Source organism: Hypomesus transpacificus, chromosome 23 (assembly GCF_021917145.1).
Source record: "Hypomesus transpacificus isolate Combined female chromosome 23, fHypTra1, whole genome shotgun sequence".
NCBI classification, from domain to species: domain Eukaryota; kingdom Metazoa; phylum Chordata; class Actinopteri; order Osmeriformes; family Osmeridae; genus Hypomesus; species Hypomesus transpacificus.
The window spans coordinates 875372-890691 of NC_061082.1; the positions used below are offsets into that span (position 1 = coordinate 875372).

Here is a 15320-nt window from a genome sequence, read left to right on the forward strand (position 1 = left end):
AGCATTTTTGCCCTCCTCATGATTGGCACCCGTTCAAGACAGGAACAGACTGGTTTCCGGCCCCTCGCAGACGATAGACCTTGTATTGCTTTTGTGTTCCAGTTATGAACAGACAAGGACCCGCAATCAACCGAGTCTAGCTCCCATTAGCCGTCAAATGAATCGGGATATTGGATGTACTGTATGATGTGAAGGGGACGGCTATTCAAGTCCCTGAAGGAAAAGTGGTGTGGAATCGATCTGCTCTAGGTGACACACTGGTATTTAACTCAACCACAAAGAAGTCCCACATTCTGATTTACCATTATGTGAGACATGGCTGCTCTGCGGGTTCATGGCTCAATCTCAGGAGAATGTGCGTGTGGAGACCTCCGATGTGATGCCCTCTGAAGACACTAACGGCGAGAGGTGTTTCAACCAAGCTATAATGACTGTGGATTCACCGTGTATGATTGAACAGAATTTGTGTTTCCGTGTCCCTGTGTCCCTGTGAGTGAAAGGAATTCCACAACTGAATGAGGTTCTGTAATTTCCCTTAAGACCTACAGTAGGCTCCCAGACCCATTGAATTCAACTCACATTGTAGACTAGCTTCAACAGATGTAGGCTAACTGATGTGTGGTTACAGAGACCCCTGATGGTCAGATTACGATGTTTCTCTGATGCAGCCTGAATGGATTGTATCTGTGTTATGTGTTGTTTTCGCAGGGATGTTACTCTGTTGTCAAACAACAACAAAACATCGGAGCATTTCAATACACAGAAGGCGCTCACCATTCAGTATTCACAGGCATGTGGAGCAGATTGCTTCAAGATCAAAGGTCTATGTAAAATGTGATTCAACCTGCATTTATCGTCGATGGTAGTGTTTTCAATGATTTGCAATTGGACTGAACTTGAACTCAATTAACAACACAATGCTCTCACTAAATGCAAAACCCCAAACAAGAATAAACCCATTTCCTCTACAACACATTCTAATTCTCAGGCCAACCTGCAATTTCTGCTCTGTCAACATAATTCACCTGTTCTGTCACAGCAGATGTAGGCTACACCTCACAGGATTCTTTGTCCTGTTTTGCACAAACAATACCATTAGAAAATAGACCATTTAGGTCCCAGTGCCCCAAATTGATTTTTCTGCTGGAACAACACCCCTTGAATGGGGATCTCAGACGGCTTCTTCCCAGTGCTGGTATCGTCTTCAGCGAGAATCCATTATCAGCAGGATTGATCGCCACGAAAGCAGGGAATGATTACTTTTTTAAATGAGCTGTGATCTTACAAAAACAAGAAAGGCATGCCCTAAAGTGGCACAGCAGACTTTGTGTCCTCCATCAACAGGTGGTGGTTAAAACAACCACTGAGAACCTGCATCGGGGTCCAATGAGACACTGGCATTGGACTTCCCAGAGAACTGATGTCCTGGTAGCCAGTCAGGGGTGAGAGGGTTCCAGTTTCTCCTGGTCTGGGGCTGAGTAACCATGGGGACCCAGGAAGGTGTTCTCTGGGCCTGAGTAACCATGGGGACCCAGGAAGGTGTTCTCTGGGGCTGAGTAACCATGGGGACCCAGGAAGGTGTTCTCTGGGGCTGAGTAATGGCAATAGTCCATTTCAAGATGAATAGACCAGCATTTTGTTCAAAACATATTATCCAATCCTATTAAAACTAAATAAATAGGTCACACAAGAGAACCGTGTACTTAGAAACAAATTTGAGCCTTTATTGGAATGTTGCAAGGCATTAAATACAGAAATCCTGTCCTTTTAATAATTTGGTATATAATAAAAAAAAGAAAGAGAGTTCTAGGCTAACAATACTGGTCAAACAGTCGCTCTTTTTCGATTTTACCATTAATATTTCACGAGCAGTTCTTTTCTTTCGTTGCGTTTGAGAGGTGGGTATCTAGCATGGGTGGAAAGTGAAAGCAAACATAGATAATAAATGTATTGGGAATTAAAGGGCATATAGCAAGGACAAAGATGGAGTCGAATGGTGGAATTTCTTTTTCAAACTTAAGAAAATACTGCGTATCAAAGCTGCATTAAGGGTTAAAACAGTCACTTGCTGATACTGGTATGCATTAAATCTTTTCCCCTGATTTCCCAAGTTTTACATATAAAAAACCTTTGTATGAAATATAAACAAGCTCTTGCCGTGATACACAGAGTGCATTTGAAGCAGAAATAAAGAGACAATAATATGTTCTAAACTTGTCATGATAACAAAATATCAAGAGTCTTCAGATATTGCCCAGACTCAATAAACATAAATAATGGTTTATGACTTCGGGTTTATTAGTATCACCAATAATACTTTTGTCGTTGTCACCATCATCATCATAATTAAGCGTTCTGTATGTTGCTCAACAGATCTGGAATCGATCTTAAATCGGTTTGGTTGGCCTAAACCATTTTTTCCCTCATTTTGGAAAGCGAAGACAAAAAGGAAGAAAAAAAGAAAAGAAAAGAAAGGAAAAGGAACATTGACAATAACTCTTCTCCAGCCGGACTGGGTTTGGTCTGGTCTCTCTCTCTTTTCTTTTTATAATGATTCTGTATCTCCCTCTCGATCCGGACATCCAGAGTGAACAAGCAATCAAAGAGCACCATCCCTGAATCCCCTCACCAACTACCCCCCCACCCCCACCCACACCCCACCCACCCCACCCACACCCCACCACACCCCACCACACCCCGTACTAATCTGTTATGACAGCTCCACCCCAGTTAGGACATGACTCCGAAGACAGGGTTGTGGCGACAGATGCTGGGTCCAATCTCCTCATAGTCCTTCTTGGTGTGGCAGACCTGGTAGAACTCAGGCTGGAGGACAGACAGGGCACTTGCGTTGACAACAGGTTTACTAAGAATACACCACAATGCTATCGGTCTTCCTGAACTTTGATGTTGTGTGAAATAACACAAAATTTCATTAATATGATATGTCTATTTGGTACTGTTGTGAAACCCTGTTATTTTTGCAGGCTTGTAATAGAACCATGAGTTTGTGAATATGTACAATCCAGTTTGATTGGGTCAGATTTGTACGAGTAATGATGTTGTCTTCCAAATTAACTTCATCCACAAAATTGGGCCATAATTAAGATGGACAAAGTTCACAAAGTGCAATTAAACTAATCTGCGTAAACAGGAAGCACATGAATGCTGAAGTGTATTATTTCATTTCACTTAAGTAATTTAGCTGTTGAAGCAGCATTTTACATTTTCCAAACCAAAATTAAATAATCATAGTACATGAAAATATTGTGTCAGACAACATCTACTCTCAGTTGACTCATGATGAGTAACATCCAAGAGTAAAATGTCAAAACAATCACAATCACCCTTTGTAAATGAACTCTTCACAAAGCATTCTAATTCTAAATTGTGTATTTTCTCCAATAGAAAATCACTTTTGGTAATTTAATTGCTCTGCCATTCAGAAATGTGAATGTAAAATGGAATGATGATTATAATCATGCAGACATCAATTACCAATCCAGTGCAGAGGCTATATTCTAAAGAGTAGTTGCCTTCACATGATGGATGTATCTTTGTCAATCTGAATCAGACTTCAGGAGGTAAAACCTTCAACAGTCCATGGAGACACACTCCCATCCATACGGTTAATAATTACAAAAACACTTTTGACCAAAGTTATTCGAGGTAGGCTGTGATGCTTACGGTTGACGCTAACATGGACCCTCCGAACCACACGGCATATCTCTGCATATGATGTGTGATGACTTGCACATCGATTGGCTTGGGCTGGAAAGACAAATCAATCACCAGTAATGAAATATAATGACTGGATGAGGGTAACAATTAATAGGTTACATTGCATTACGACATCTATTCAATAATATAAGAATGTAAGGGTTACTGCATGAGTATGGTAAACAGGATTGCAACAAATGAATAAAAAGTGAGAATTGTGCTAATGTTTATCTGCAGGAAAGTTACTGAAATGTCAAGTTATTGATATCGGGCAAATATGTATGGCATCCCTGTGCTCAAGCCAGTTCAGAGGGTTGGAGGAAAGGACAGAGGCTAAGCCAGAGATGGCGGGAGGGAGGGAGAGATTGAGGGAAAGCCAGAGGGATGGATGGAGAGATGGAGGGAGGGACGGAGGCCAGGCTGGTGCCCTCACCTTGAGCTTCCCGCCGCTCAGCTCCTCACTCATCTTCAGACGGGCGTCGACCGTCCTCTTCAGGTCTCTCTGCATGCGCCGGCCAAAGTCCCTGAACATGGTGGAGCCTCCAGACAGAACGATGTTCTGGAGAAACAGAGCAGAGCATTACCGGGGAGGTCCATGTCTTATTCACCAAGCAGACGCTTCCATCCTTACCGACGCAAAGAGCTTTGAGAAAGTACAGCAGAAAAATCAATAATCAGAAGTGACCAGTTCTGTTTTAGTTGTCAGCGTCAGGGAAAGATTAGTATTTGGCTAGTATATTTCACTGAGGACACTGTTGGCTACAGGTACCCTCGGTACTGGCTGTCTGTTCGAGGCAGCAGGGGGGTTACCTTGTAGAGGGGACGTCTGACGTCAATGGGGCAGTTCTGGATCACCTCGTCCACCACTTCAGAGATGGGCTGGGTGAAGTCTGGGTTGGCGAACTGAGGGAGAGACAGGTGACACGGTCAACTGTAGACATTAGAAAGGCATGCCTTTCTAATACACACACACACACACATCCAGACACACGCACACAAATTACACATACAGACACACGCCCAGAAACATGACCTGAATTTCACACCATTTGGCCGGTTTCCATGGTCCTGTAGCAGACGTTCGTGCAGAACTGTGTAAATGGCTTTTATTACAGCCACATCTGATGAAAGACCCTCTTGCTCTGTCACGATACGGCTGACGTTACAACACAGTAAACAAGCAGGCCTGTGCAAGCCAACCACACTGCTGGGCCCCCGCACACTCACACCTCCTCCCATACCCAGCGCCGCGCTCACTCACCTCAGGGTGGAAGAAGATCTCCGGTCCCAGGAAGCGCTCGTATCCCACGTCGATGGTGAATTCCTTCTTGCTGATGGCGTTGATGCCGGTGTACTGCTTGATCCACTTGGAGCCGTCCGTATCGTACTTGCTGAACTCCTTCACCAGGTCCGGACACACGTAGCTGTACCGCTCCTGGAGACCACCACAACTACATCACCACCTGTACCGACCCTAACACACAACCTGTACTGACTCAAAGTCCAGACACACGTAGCTGTACCGCTCCTGGAGACCACAACTACATCACCACCTGTACCGACCCTAACACACAACCTGTACTGATTCAAGGTCCGGACACACATAGCTGTACCGCTCCTGGGGGGGAGGGGGTAGAGTTACGGGAGGGGTGTGAACACACCTCAACGTCTAAACACCTTAGCCTCACATGAATCATAAGCAACAAACCCCCCCAAAAACAGTACAAACATTAAAAAAATATACATAAAACCTTTAAAAAGAAAAAGAACATGGTGTACAGGTGATCTTGTAAATCCCAATCTACACTAGATCCTTTTTTTTTATTCTTTAAATTGTGGCGTGTGCAAAACAACGCCTGTTGGTGTTGTCTGTGTTTTTGTCCTTGATGAGCAATCAAGACCCATTGACAGTCATTCAAGCAGCAAGGTCCCTGAGAAGTGTTCTTCCTAACTACCAATGTTAAAAAAAACACGAGTGTGATTTCCATCCGTGGAATCACATGTACAGGTTCTCCATAAAACACACCACGATGGGCAGCAAATACAAATGCTTTCCAATTACCCTCAAAATCAAGGAAACAATAGCTGTAATCAAGGCTCACTAGCCAGGAAGCCCGGGTGTACGTCTTGAAATAACAAAGAACCGTCTTCAACAGAAGGAACCCAGCAGAATGTTGATTCCTTCCTTTCTAGAAACATTTGGGTCTTAGAATCAAGAAGAGAGATGTGGTGAATCACAATTGATTCGACTGATATCAAAGGAGCAATTACAAGTGGAGTCCTAATGGTAACCACACACTCCACACCAGGGGAGTCAAGTTGTGAATAATAATCTGGGCAAATCAAATACCACAAGTATCTCTCTCGGCCCCCGGGTTCTTAAAATCGATGAATAGCAAATACTCAAGACTGCTACAAATCAAGACCTTCCGGCAAGCAGGGGACAAAAAATATGTTGTGAAATTTGTGGGAAGAGGCAATGGTGCCATCTACTGTTCTTACAATTATTTCACCATCACCCCCCCCCCCCCCCCCCCCCCCCCCCCCCGTACCCATTATGAATTCACATGTGACAGGATTAGAAAATGTAGCTGTAGACCTACAACTGTATCTTTCCATAGAAACAGAGATCAAATTACACAATTAGACATTTCCTTAATATACCCTTCAAGTATATAACCTTAAACTTCCTTAAGTTACAGTCATGGATATAGAACAAGGGACAATGTTCCAGCCTCATCAAATCCAGGAAGTAGACAGTGGGGCTTGATGGGAAATGTAGTTGTTGGCCCACCTTGACAGCCTTGGCCGTCTCCAGGGACTGCTCCGGGGGGATTCCCACCTCCCGCTCCCTCAGAAGCTGCTGGGTGAAGTAGGTGATGTCCCGCCCGGCGATGGGGATGTGCTTTATACAGCTGCCAATTACGTAGCCCTCCGCCTAGCAACCAGACAGGAGGATGAGAGCATTGAAATCAAAAAGAGAGGTTTGTGAAAAAAAAAAAAAAAAATCTAGATTTGATCACTTTAGTGTGTGTATTGTCTGTCAGAAACCCAGCCTGTGTCACTCACCACAGGGATGACGTGAGTGACTCCGTCCCCGCTGTCGATGACCGTGCCTGTCAGGGTCCTCTCCCCCACCTGCCTGGACGTCCAGGATGCAGCCAGAGCCAGTACTGCCTGGGGAACACACACACAACAGTGTTGCCAATTTAGCATCAACGTCCCTAGCTAGATTTTGCAATTTTTCACCTTACCTAGATACCAAAAAAGTAATATGTAGTGACTAGCGACAAATCTGGCGACTTTTTGCGTGAGTGGGGCAAGAAGACGCTGAGTGAATCACCCTACACACAGCTCTACAATGAAATGTTTTTTGGGGCATGTAAAAAGGTTTTTTTTTAAAAAGGAAAAAAACACGCTAAAGCCATCTGGAATATCTTAAATGTTAATTTGGAGAAACGTGGACAAAGAATATCTTGAAATTATGCAAAACTCTGAAATGATTAAAAAGGTGCTTCTAATTATGATAAAAGGATTATATTTTGGAGGATATATAAAAATGAAATACAAAAAAGAGTTCCTTAAAAGGAAAGGTGTCTCAGTATCTGAGAAGGTCAGCATTTGAATGTTGTGAAATTTCCCCTCAGACTTCACTCTCTTCCTCCACAGTAAGCGTGAGAAAAGGTCTGCCCTGCACAGAGACGCCTCTCTGGAGCACGGCCCTACCTGCAGAGACGGCTCCCTACGGCCCTACCTGCACAGAGACGGCTCCCTAACGGCCTTACCTGCACAGAGACGGCTCCCTAACGGCCCTACCTGCACAGAGACGGCTCCCTAACGGCCTTACCTGCACAGAGACGGCTCCCTAACGGCCCTACCTGCACAGAGACGGCTCCCTAACGGCCCTACCTGCACAGAGACGGCTCCCTAACGGCCCTACCTGCACAGAGACGGCTCCCTAACGGCCCTACCTGCACAGAGACGGCTCCCTAACGGCCCTACCTGCACAGAGACGGCTCCCCAACGCCCTTACCTGCACGGCGATGTAGAGTCCAGGGACGTTGAAGGACTCGAACATGATCTCGGCAGTGTACTCTCGGTTCTCCGGTGTGTTCAGAGGTGGTTCTGTCTGCAAGGGGAGAACAAACGAGACCAGAAGTTTGCAAATGACGAACCAGCTAATTCAGATAAAGATGACAAATTGAGACCATCAAACATGCATTACTCTGCTCCAGGAAGAATGTATGTTTGTACAGGGCCTGGACTAACGTAACTCCAGTACTAAGCCCCGAGCCACTAGCATGTCTCACAGAACACCCTCAAGCGGCCAGAAGCTTGTCTCTTACCAGCAGGAAGTAGTGGTCTTCTGGCTCCGCCCTCAGATACTTGAAGATGACTTGCTCCATGAACCTCTCCATCAGGTCCCAGTCTTCCACGATGCCGTGACGGATGGGCCACTGGGAAGGAAAGATCAAAGGTCATTCACTCATGTAAAATCCCATTAGGACTTGATAAGCCAGGGGGAAGATATATGGTGGTCATTCCTTTATCAGGTAAAGGATATGCGTTGATAAAGGTGATTGAAATTGCATGCATGCAGGCTTTTGTAATGGAATTAATTTAGTTTCCATGGGTACTGAAATCCTTCAACACTGAAACCCAGCAATGCTTTAAGCAAAGTATTGGAGAGTGCCGAAAAAGTATTGCCAAGATCAGCAAGAAAACACTTGACAAACTCTGATTTTGGGACACTCAGGAGTTCTGTACCTACTGCCTTAAGGCCTTTTGCATTCACACAGCAGTGTACAGCTGCATGTTTATAACCAGCCCAACACGAGCCGCTCTGCTTGTCCCTAGTGTGAGTCCGTACTTTGAGACGCTCGGCTGGAGCCAGCAGGGTCCACTGTTTTTGTTGTGTTGTTTTTTTAACAGTCCTTTAATTACAGACGGAGTAGCACAGAAGGTCCACAGAGGTGTGGACTCATCTGCGGTGCAGAGCGCAGGTGCGGCTGTGACACACCGTTCTCTGACTGGCACTGTGCTAGTCAAACTACATGGTGTCGTTAACAGAATATGCATAAAATATAAGATACGGTACGATGTGCGTGAATAAGCATTGTATTTGTAATGAGGGGAATAAATAGTGACACCTTTGAGGATTTTTCTTACAGGTATATATTGATTTGCTTGTGGCGTATTTTGGATGTTGTTAATATGGGCATACGGCTGTCTTGTTGTGGTCTTGCTGCGCTCATATTCAGGTCTTGTGGTCTCACGGATATAAAAAAAAAAAAAGGCACGGTACCTTTGTAGCATACGTGGGCTTGTCTATTGCCTCGTCACCGATGTAGAAGTCCAGATCATCCACCCCTTTCATCATCCTTCTCTGGGCCTGGTCCCCTACCTTGGCCGACTCTTTGATTGCAATACCTGAGACGGGAGGGAGGGAGACAGGGAGAGAGACAGGGAGGGAGGGAAAAGAGAGGGAAAGCGGAAATGAGGAGAGGAGGTATGAGGAAGTAAAAGGTGAGGGAGAGGAGAGAAATGATTATCAGGCTGATTTAATTCCGGTGACTATGTACAGCAGACTAGGTATGCACATCTATGTGCCTAGTCCAAGACACGGTTTAATAAAAGACAAGCTCATTTCTTATTTGTATGTCGACACAGAGACTAGAGATGCTTTTCTCAGCCCACTTCCCTAATGTAAGGAGGAACCTTTTTTTTAACTTTATTAGACAGAGACAGTTGGGGGTAGACAGGAAATGTAGGAGAAAGAGAGAAGCGAAAAGACATACAGAAATGGCCCAAACCGGATTTGAACCCAGGCCACCGTGTGGTAGGTGCCCTACCCAGTGAGGTACCAGGGCACCCAAGGAGGACCTGCCCAGTAAGGAGGACCTACCCAGTAAGGAGGACCTACCCAGTAAGGAGGACCTACCAAGCAGACATACTCACATGATGGAACGATGAACTGTGGCTCAGTGTTCCCAGCGTACCCCAGTTTAGTGTATCTGCAAGAGAAAGCGACCCATCATCAATCACACCACCTCCTACAGTAGCTAAAACCCTTAATCCACCAGTGTTCTGCACCCACTTGGCACACAGGCGAGTTTATTTTATGAAAAGATATTTGGCTATCTTTCCTAAACTTATCTTTTGATCAATCCCATCACTGTCCTGCTGAATGTGGTAGGCTGGCAGTGGGCCAGCTCTCATGGCTCTATAGAGAGAGCTGTGAAAGGGCCATTCATGTCACACTCGAAGGAACTACTTATGCTAAAATGCACTTTCTTGAATATGGTTGTTGCATTAAAGGGATTTGTATAGTATTTGACTAGTCGGTAGTTAAATTGAAAGTGTGAGACATTAAAATGTAAAAAGACTGATGTCGTTAAGAATACAAAACAATATTTTGAAAGTTAGTTGGTGCACATCTCTGTGAAATCTGCACAGGAGATTATAAGAGTGCTAGTGTTAAGGATAGTGTAAACTGGGTGTTGAGAGGAAGAATGATACACGGTTAAGCATCGGACCATGTTACTTATAGTTTAATTAGTAATGATGCAATCACAAGATACACAATGAAAACAACACACCAAGATGTCCGTAGTCTAGTACAATGAATCAGTCGATGATGCAAAAGCAGTCGTCCCACCAAAACAGAGTATAAGACTAGAACGAACGAAGGCCTTCGTTGAGAAAGTGGTCGTGACAGAATATCAGAGAAAGTTCTGCCCCTCCCAAGTTCTGTCTCCCCGCCCTTGGGAGACAGATCTTGTACTCCCCAGAGAGGGAGGTCTGGTGAGTGGCCATTGGTCAGGAGACCTTGGGGTGGCTATTGTTAACCAATTAAATGTCCAGGGCGTTCATGCTGGCGCAAGGTGGGCAGTCCACGGACCTGGTGATGTTAGGAGAGGGAGGGGGCAGAGAAGACCCACAGGTCTGGTGTTGTTCAGGGAGGGGGGTGGACAAGACCCACAGGTCTGATGCAATCCAAGGGGGGGGGGGGGGTTTGAGTTCTCCAGAGTTGAGAGCAGGTCATCTCGAGGTCCTGATGATATACGGGGTGGGGTCTTCAAGGGGAAGGGGAGAGGGTAAGACCACTCCTAGGTCAGATGATGTAAAGGGGCAGATGGGCTCCAAGGAGAAGGGGAGCATCCAGTGAGAAGGGGGGGGGGGCAGGGTCTCCAGGGGAAGGGGGCATATTATCCATAGTAAGAACTGTCCGGTCTGACTCGTCCTGAAGCAGAGAAGAGTTATGTTCCCAGCATCACCTTATCTCCCAAGTTGACACTTTTACTCCCATGAGCTGACTAGCTCATTGTGCTCACACCAGTCCCTGAGCGTCACGAACTCGCCTCCCAAGTCAGTTTGCCTGACATCTGCATTCTTGTCCACACACCAAAGTTACATTTCAATGTTTCTTATCTGTTACTTTATTAAATCAATTGATCACATTCAATATTTGTATCTTAGTTATTAGCATTACAAAACATGTGTGTTTACATATTCATATTAGATATTGATTGGTATAGCAGCATTGATCAGCAGTATAATGCTATCATTCCCTCACAATCCCTCCTTTGACACCACTATGTGGTGTCAACATTAAAACTGGATATTTTAAAGTTTCATGGATCCCTCCTTTCACACCCTCTAAAGGGTGTGACTACTGTGAGGGAATGATAGCATTATACTGCTGATCAATGCTGCTATACCAATCAATATCTAATATGAATATGTAAACACACATGTTTTGTAATGCTAATAACTAAGATACAAATATTGAATGTGATCAATTGATTTAATAAAGTAACAGATAAGAAACATTGAAATGTAACTTTGGTGTGTGGACAAGAATGCAGATGTCAGGCAAACTGACTTGGGAGGCGAGTTCGTGACGCTCAGGGACTGGTGTGAGCACAATGAGCTAGTCAGCTCATGGGAGTAAAAGTGTCAACTTGGGAGATAAGGTGATGCTGGGAACATAACTCTTCTCTGCTTCAGGACGAGTCAGACCGGACAGTTCTTACTATGGATAATATGCCCCCTTCCCCTGGAGACCCTGCCCCCCCCCCCTTCTCACTGGATGCTCCCCTTCTCCTTGGAGCCCATCTGCCCCTTTACATCATCTGACCTAGGAGTGGTCTTACCCTCTCCCCTTCCCCTTGAAGACCCCACCCCGTATATCATCAGGACCTCGAGATGACCTGCTCTCAACTCTGGAGAACTCAAACCCCCCCCCCCCCCTTGGATTGCATCAGACCTGTGGGTCTTGTCCACCCCCCTCCCTGAACAACACCAGACCTGTGGGTCTTCTCTGCCCCCTCCCTCTCCTAACATCACCAGGTCCGTGGACTGCCCACCTTGCGCCAGCATGAACGCCCTGGACATTTAATTGGTTAACAATAGCCACCCCAAGGTCTCCTGACCAATGGCCACTCACCAGACCTCCCTCTCTGGGGAGTACAAGATCTGTCTCCCAAGGGCGGGGAGACAGAACTTGGGAGGGGCAGAACTTTCTCTGATATTCTGTCACGACCACTTTCTCAACGAAGGCCTTCGTTCGTTCTAGTCTTATACTCTGTTTTGGTGGGACGACTGCTTTTGCATCATCGACTGATTCATTGTACTAGACTACGGACATCTTGGTGTGTTGTTTTCATTGTGTATCTTGTGATTGCATCATTACTAATTAAACTATAAGTAACATGGTCCGATGCTTAACCGTGTATCATTCTTCCTCTCAACACCCAGTTTACACTATCCTTAACACTAGCCATGTAGCATGTCGTAGACTGATCAACACCACCATCGACCAAAGAGGTTTCAACCATTTAAATAATTTTGCCTGCATCAAAACAAACCCTTGGAGAATGCTTTTAACATTTAGCATCGAAGACAATGTTTTCAACCCTCCTCAGCTAGCTCTGAAGTGAAGTGGGTCTTTGCTGGGCACGTGCTATCCAGATGTAGCCGATGCTCGAGCTTCCCGCGGAGGGCTGGTGGTAGACAGTACTGAGGCCTGCCAAAAGCACTGTGGCCATGCTAGGGTACATCCTGGCCATAACACTGCCTTCTTTGACCTGAAGTTCATAGGAGAAGGACAGGATGTGTTGGCTGTCTTCAAAAGGACACGATCAAAGAATTTTACTGGAACTAAGTCTGGGAGGTTCTCTAGATAAGGTTGTACATACTAGGACCATTTAATATAAAATTGCATGTATAGCATCAAATAACCTTAGATTGTGGAGGACACAAAGAGACTTGGATTTTAGGTTCATTCCACAGAACAGTCTAGGCTTGTCTGAACATCAACCAGCCTAAACAAGCCTAGTTACACCACGGCAACCTGCGGACATACTTCAGTCACTGATGTTAAATAATATAACAAACACTGACAACACTGCTGGACAGTGCTACAAACTAGGCAAGTCATGTGTGTGACAAGTGCTTAATCCAAGTTTAAAGAGCTGATCTTAAATGTATGTTGGCTAAGAAACAACTTGGCTCTATCCCATTTCAGTGGATGCTTAACCTGAAAACTCTGCATTTACACAACTATAAAATGAAGTATTGCTCCTTTTCTTTGAACATTGCTTTGAGATTCCCAATCAAGAATTATTTGCCTTGCTTTTCTTAAAAGCAACACTCAGTAGCAAATAAAATAGGTTCACTTTGAGGCAGGAAGATCAGAATTAGCACTGTCGCTATGCAATTAAGCTCTAAAAATAGTAGTGAGAGTTTTCTCACTTTTCTTTTGCATGACTCAGGTGGACCGCGCTCAGCTGCCAGGCTCATACCTAAGCAGCTAGCCTTTCAGCCTTCTCAGCATTTCACCACATCTGCTCTGCAGAAGCAGTAGCCTGATTCTCCCTCCTGAACAGCAGAGATCTCTTCCTGGGCCGTTCAGACCAGATGCACTAGCTAATGACCCAGAGGGTGGGGGGATGTGGAGAGGTATGCAGGACAGGGAGTGAAGAGTTCAGGTCTCTACATGCAAACACACCACAAAAGTATCCATCCCCTGTCTAGCATACCAGGCTAATATCTTAACAACTGTATCGGCCCATTTTGTTATTCGGAACAGTGTGTTTGAAAGGAAGGGGATCTGAAACAGATATTACGACTCATATAGTCATGTTTAGTCACTGAAGAATACACGAAAAGGTGGAGGGTGCTAGAGGCCTAAAAATGAGTAAATTCAATGTACATGAAGTCGGTTGGTTGAGATAAACTTGGATGTATATGGATAAATCCAAAAAGTCACCAAAAGTACAACGGTGATCAAGTCAATACACGGTACGTGATTGACAGAGAAGCGGAAGTTAGTACAACCAATGCAAACATTGTTTTAGAATCGTGAGGTCACCCTACTTCTTATGATTTTCCCTGCCTGTATAATATGATTTTCCCTAATACAAAATGCATTACATCATATTTAATGGATTATAAAATGGATTAAGTAGAAAAGCAGACGTCGAGTAAAGGGGAGAAATTAGAGAACTTAATCAAAAAAACATGTTCGGATGCCGAAAAACGACCATATATGGACTAAAAAGCTTGAACGAGGAAGTGTCGACAATGTAGGAAGTCGTTGTGCGCGTGCTCAAAGCCGGGACTTATGAGCTACCGCTGTAAAATACTTAGCTAACTATGAATTGCATTTTCCAAAGTCAAATGGACAATAACTGTATACATTACTGCATACACTACCCATACGCATAGGACATGCATAGATTATATAACATTGAGGCTCCGAGGCGAAAGAGCAGATACAAAGATGTCTATGGGTGGATGCTTGCTAGTATGAAATCCTTTCGACAGGAAGAAAACCATTTCTGATGATGATAGCAAATATCAGCTTTTAGTGTAGCAAGCTAATCGAAAATGATCACACCTTACACCGATTTCTATTGATCAGGCGTGCATGGAACACTTAGCAACACGATTTAAAATCATGATTTTTGCAATGAATGGATACGGAAGGCTACAACGATGCTATGAGGCAAGCTAGCTCGCAAACACACCCAGTTGCTGTCAACGTCTGCTCGGTGACACCCAAAATCTCCGTGCTCTCTCTGCAAGGCGGTCTAGTTTGAATATCTTACCCTGTACCGCAGTCAACAACACACGCCGGTAACCGTCCTGCCATCTCTTGCTCTTGTGGTAATCACCGAAAACTGCTTTGGTGGAGAACAGTCTGTGTCGGGTGTATGATCTTGCAAGCCGTCCACAGGCGGAACCCTAAACCCGCACAGTGCAGTTTCTACTTCCGCACTAGGTTTCAGGCAAACAGGGAGAGGCAAGATGGCTGACGCCGGGGAGCGATGCAGGCAGAGTTCCTCGCAGCAGCTGTCAATCACGGTGCCCTTTCCTGTGAGAGAATAGCAAGAAGCAGAATAATTTGCAGATGCAAGATATATATTTTGAGGCCCAAAACATATACAGCATACGTTTGAACACATGTATAATTTACAATTGCGAATTAATTCTCAACGCATGTAGCCTATCAGTTAGCCAGCACACTAAACACAAATTCCAAAGATTGCTGCTGTCAAAGACACAATTTATAGTTAGAGGGGCTGGACAATAAC

The 15320-nt window shown here is 44.8% G+C and overlaps 1 protein-coding gene across 1 annotated transcript; it reads right to left on the reverse strand.

Moving 5' to 3' along the window:
* Positions 1-1700: 1700 nt before the first annotated feature.
* actr3 (actin related protein 3) lies at positions 1701-15035 on the reverse strand. Its single transcript, XM_047046564.1, has 12 exons — positions 14835-15035; positions 9679-9734; positions 9026-9150; positions 8067-8177; positions 7754-7849; positions 6790-6897; positions 6515-6658; positions 4982-5155; positions 4531-4623; positions 4154-4279; positions 3688-3771; positions 1701-2826 (listed from the first exon to the last, which is right to left on the reverse strand). The coding sequence occupies exons 1-12, from the start codon at positions 14876-14878 to the stop codon at positions 2731-2733; spliced, it is 1257 nt and encodes a 418-aa protein (XP_046902520.1). The 5' UTR covers positions 14879-15035; the 3' UTR covers positions 1701-2730.
* Between the last annotated feature and the right edge of the window lie 285 nt (positions 15036-15320).

What these genes read in the sequence shown, in the direction of transcription:
- actr3 (XM_047046564.1), bottom strand. Translation starts at nt 14,878, where the DNA reads ATGGCAGGACGGTTACCGGCGTGTGTTGTTGACTGCGGTACAGG. An exon ending in AAGACCACTACTTCCTGCTG is followed by an intron (nt 7,850 to 8,066) that starts GTAAGAGACAAG and finishes CTCCCCTTGCAG; the next exon opens with ACAGAACCACCTCTGAACAC. An exon ending in AGACGGCCAAGGCTGTCAAG is followed by an intron (nt 5,156 to 6,514) that starts GTGGGCCAACAA and finishes GGTGGTCTCCAG; the next exon opens with GAGCGGTACAGCTACGTGTG.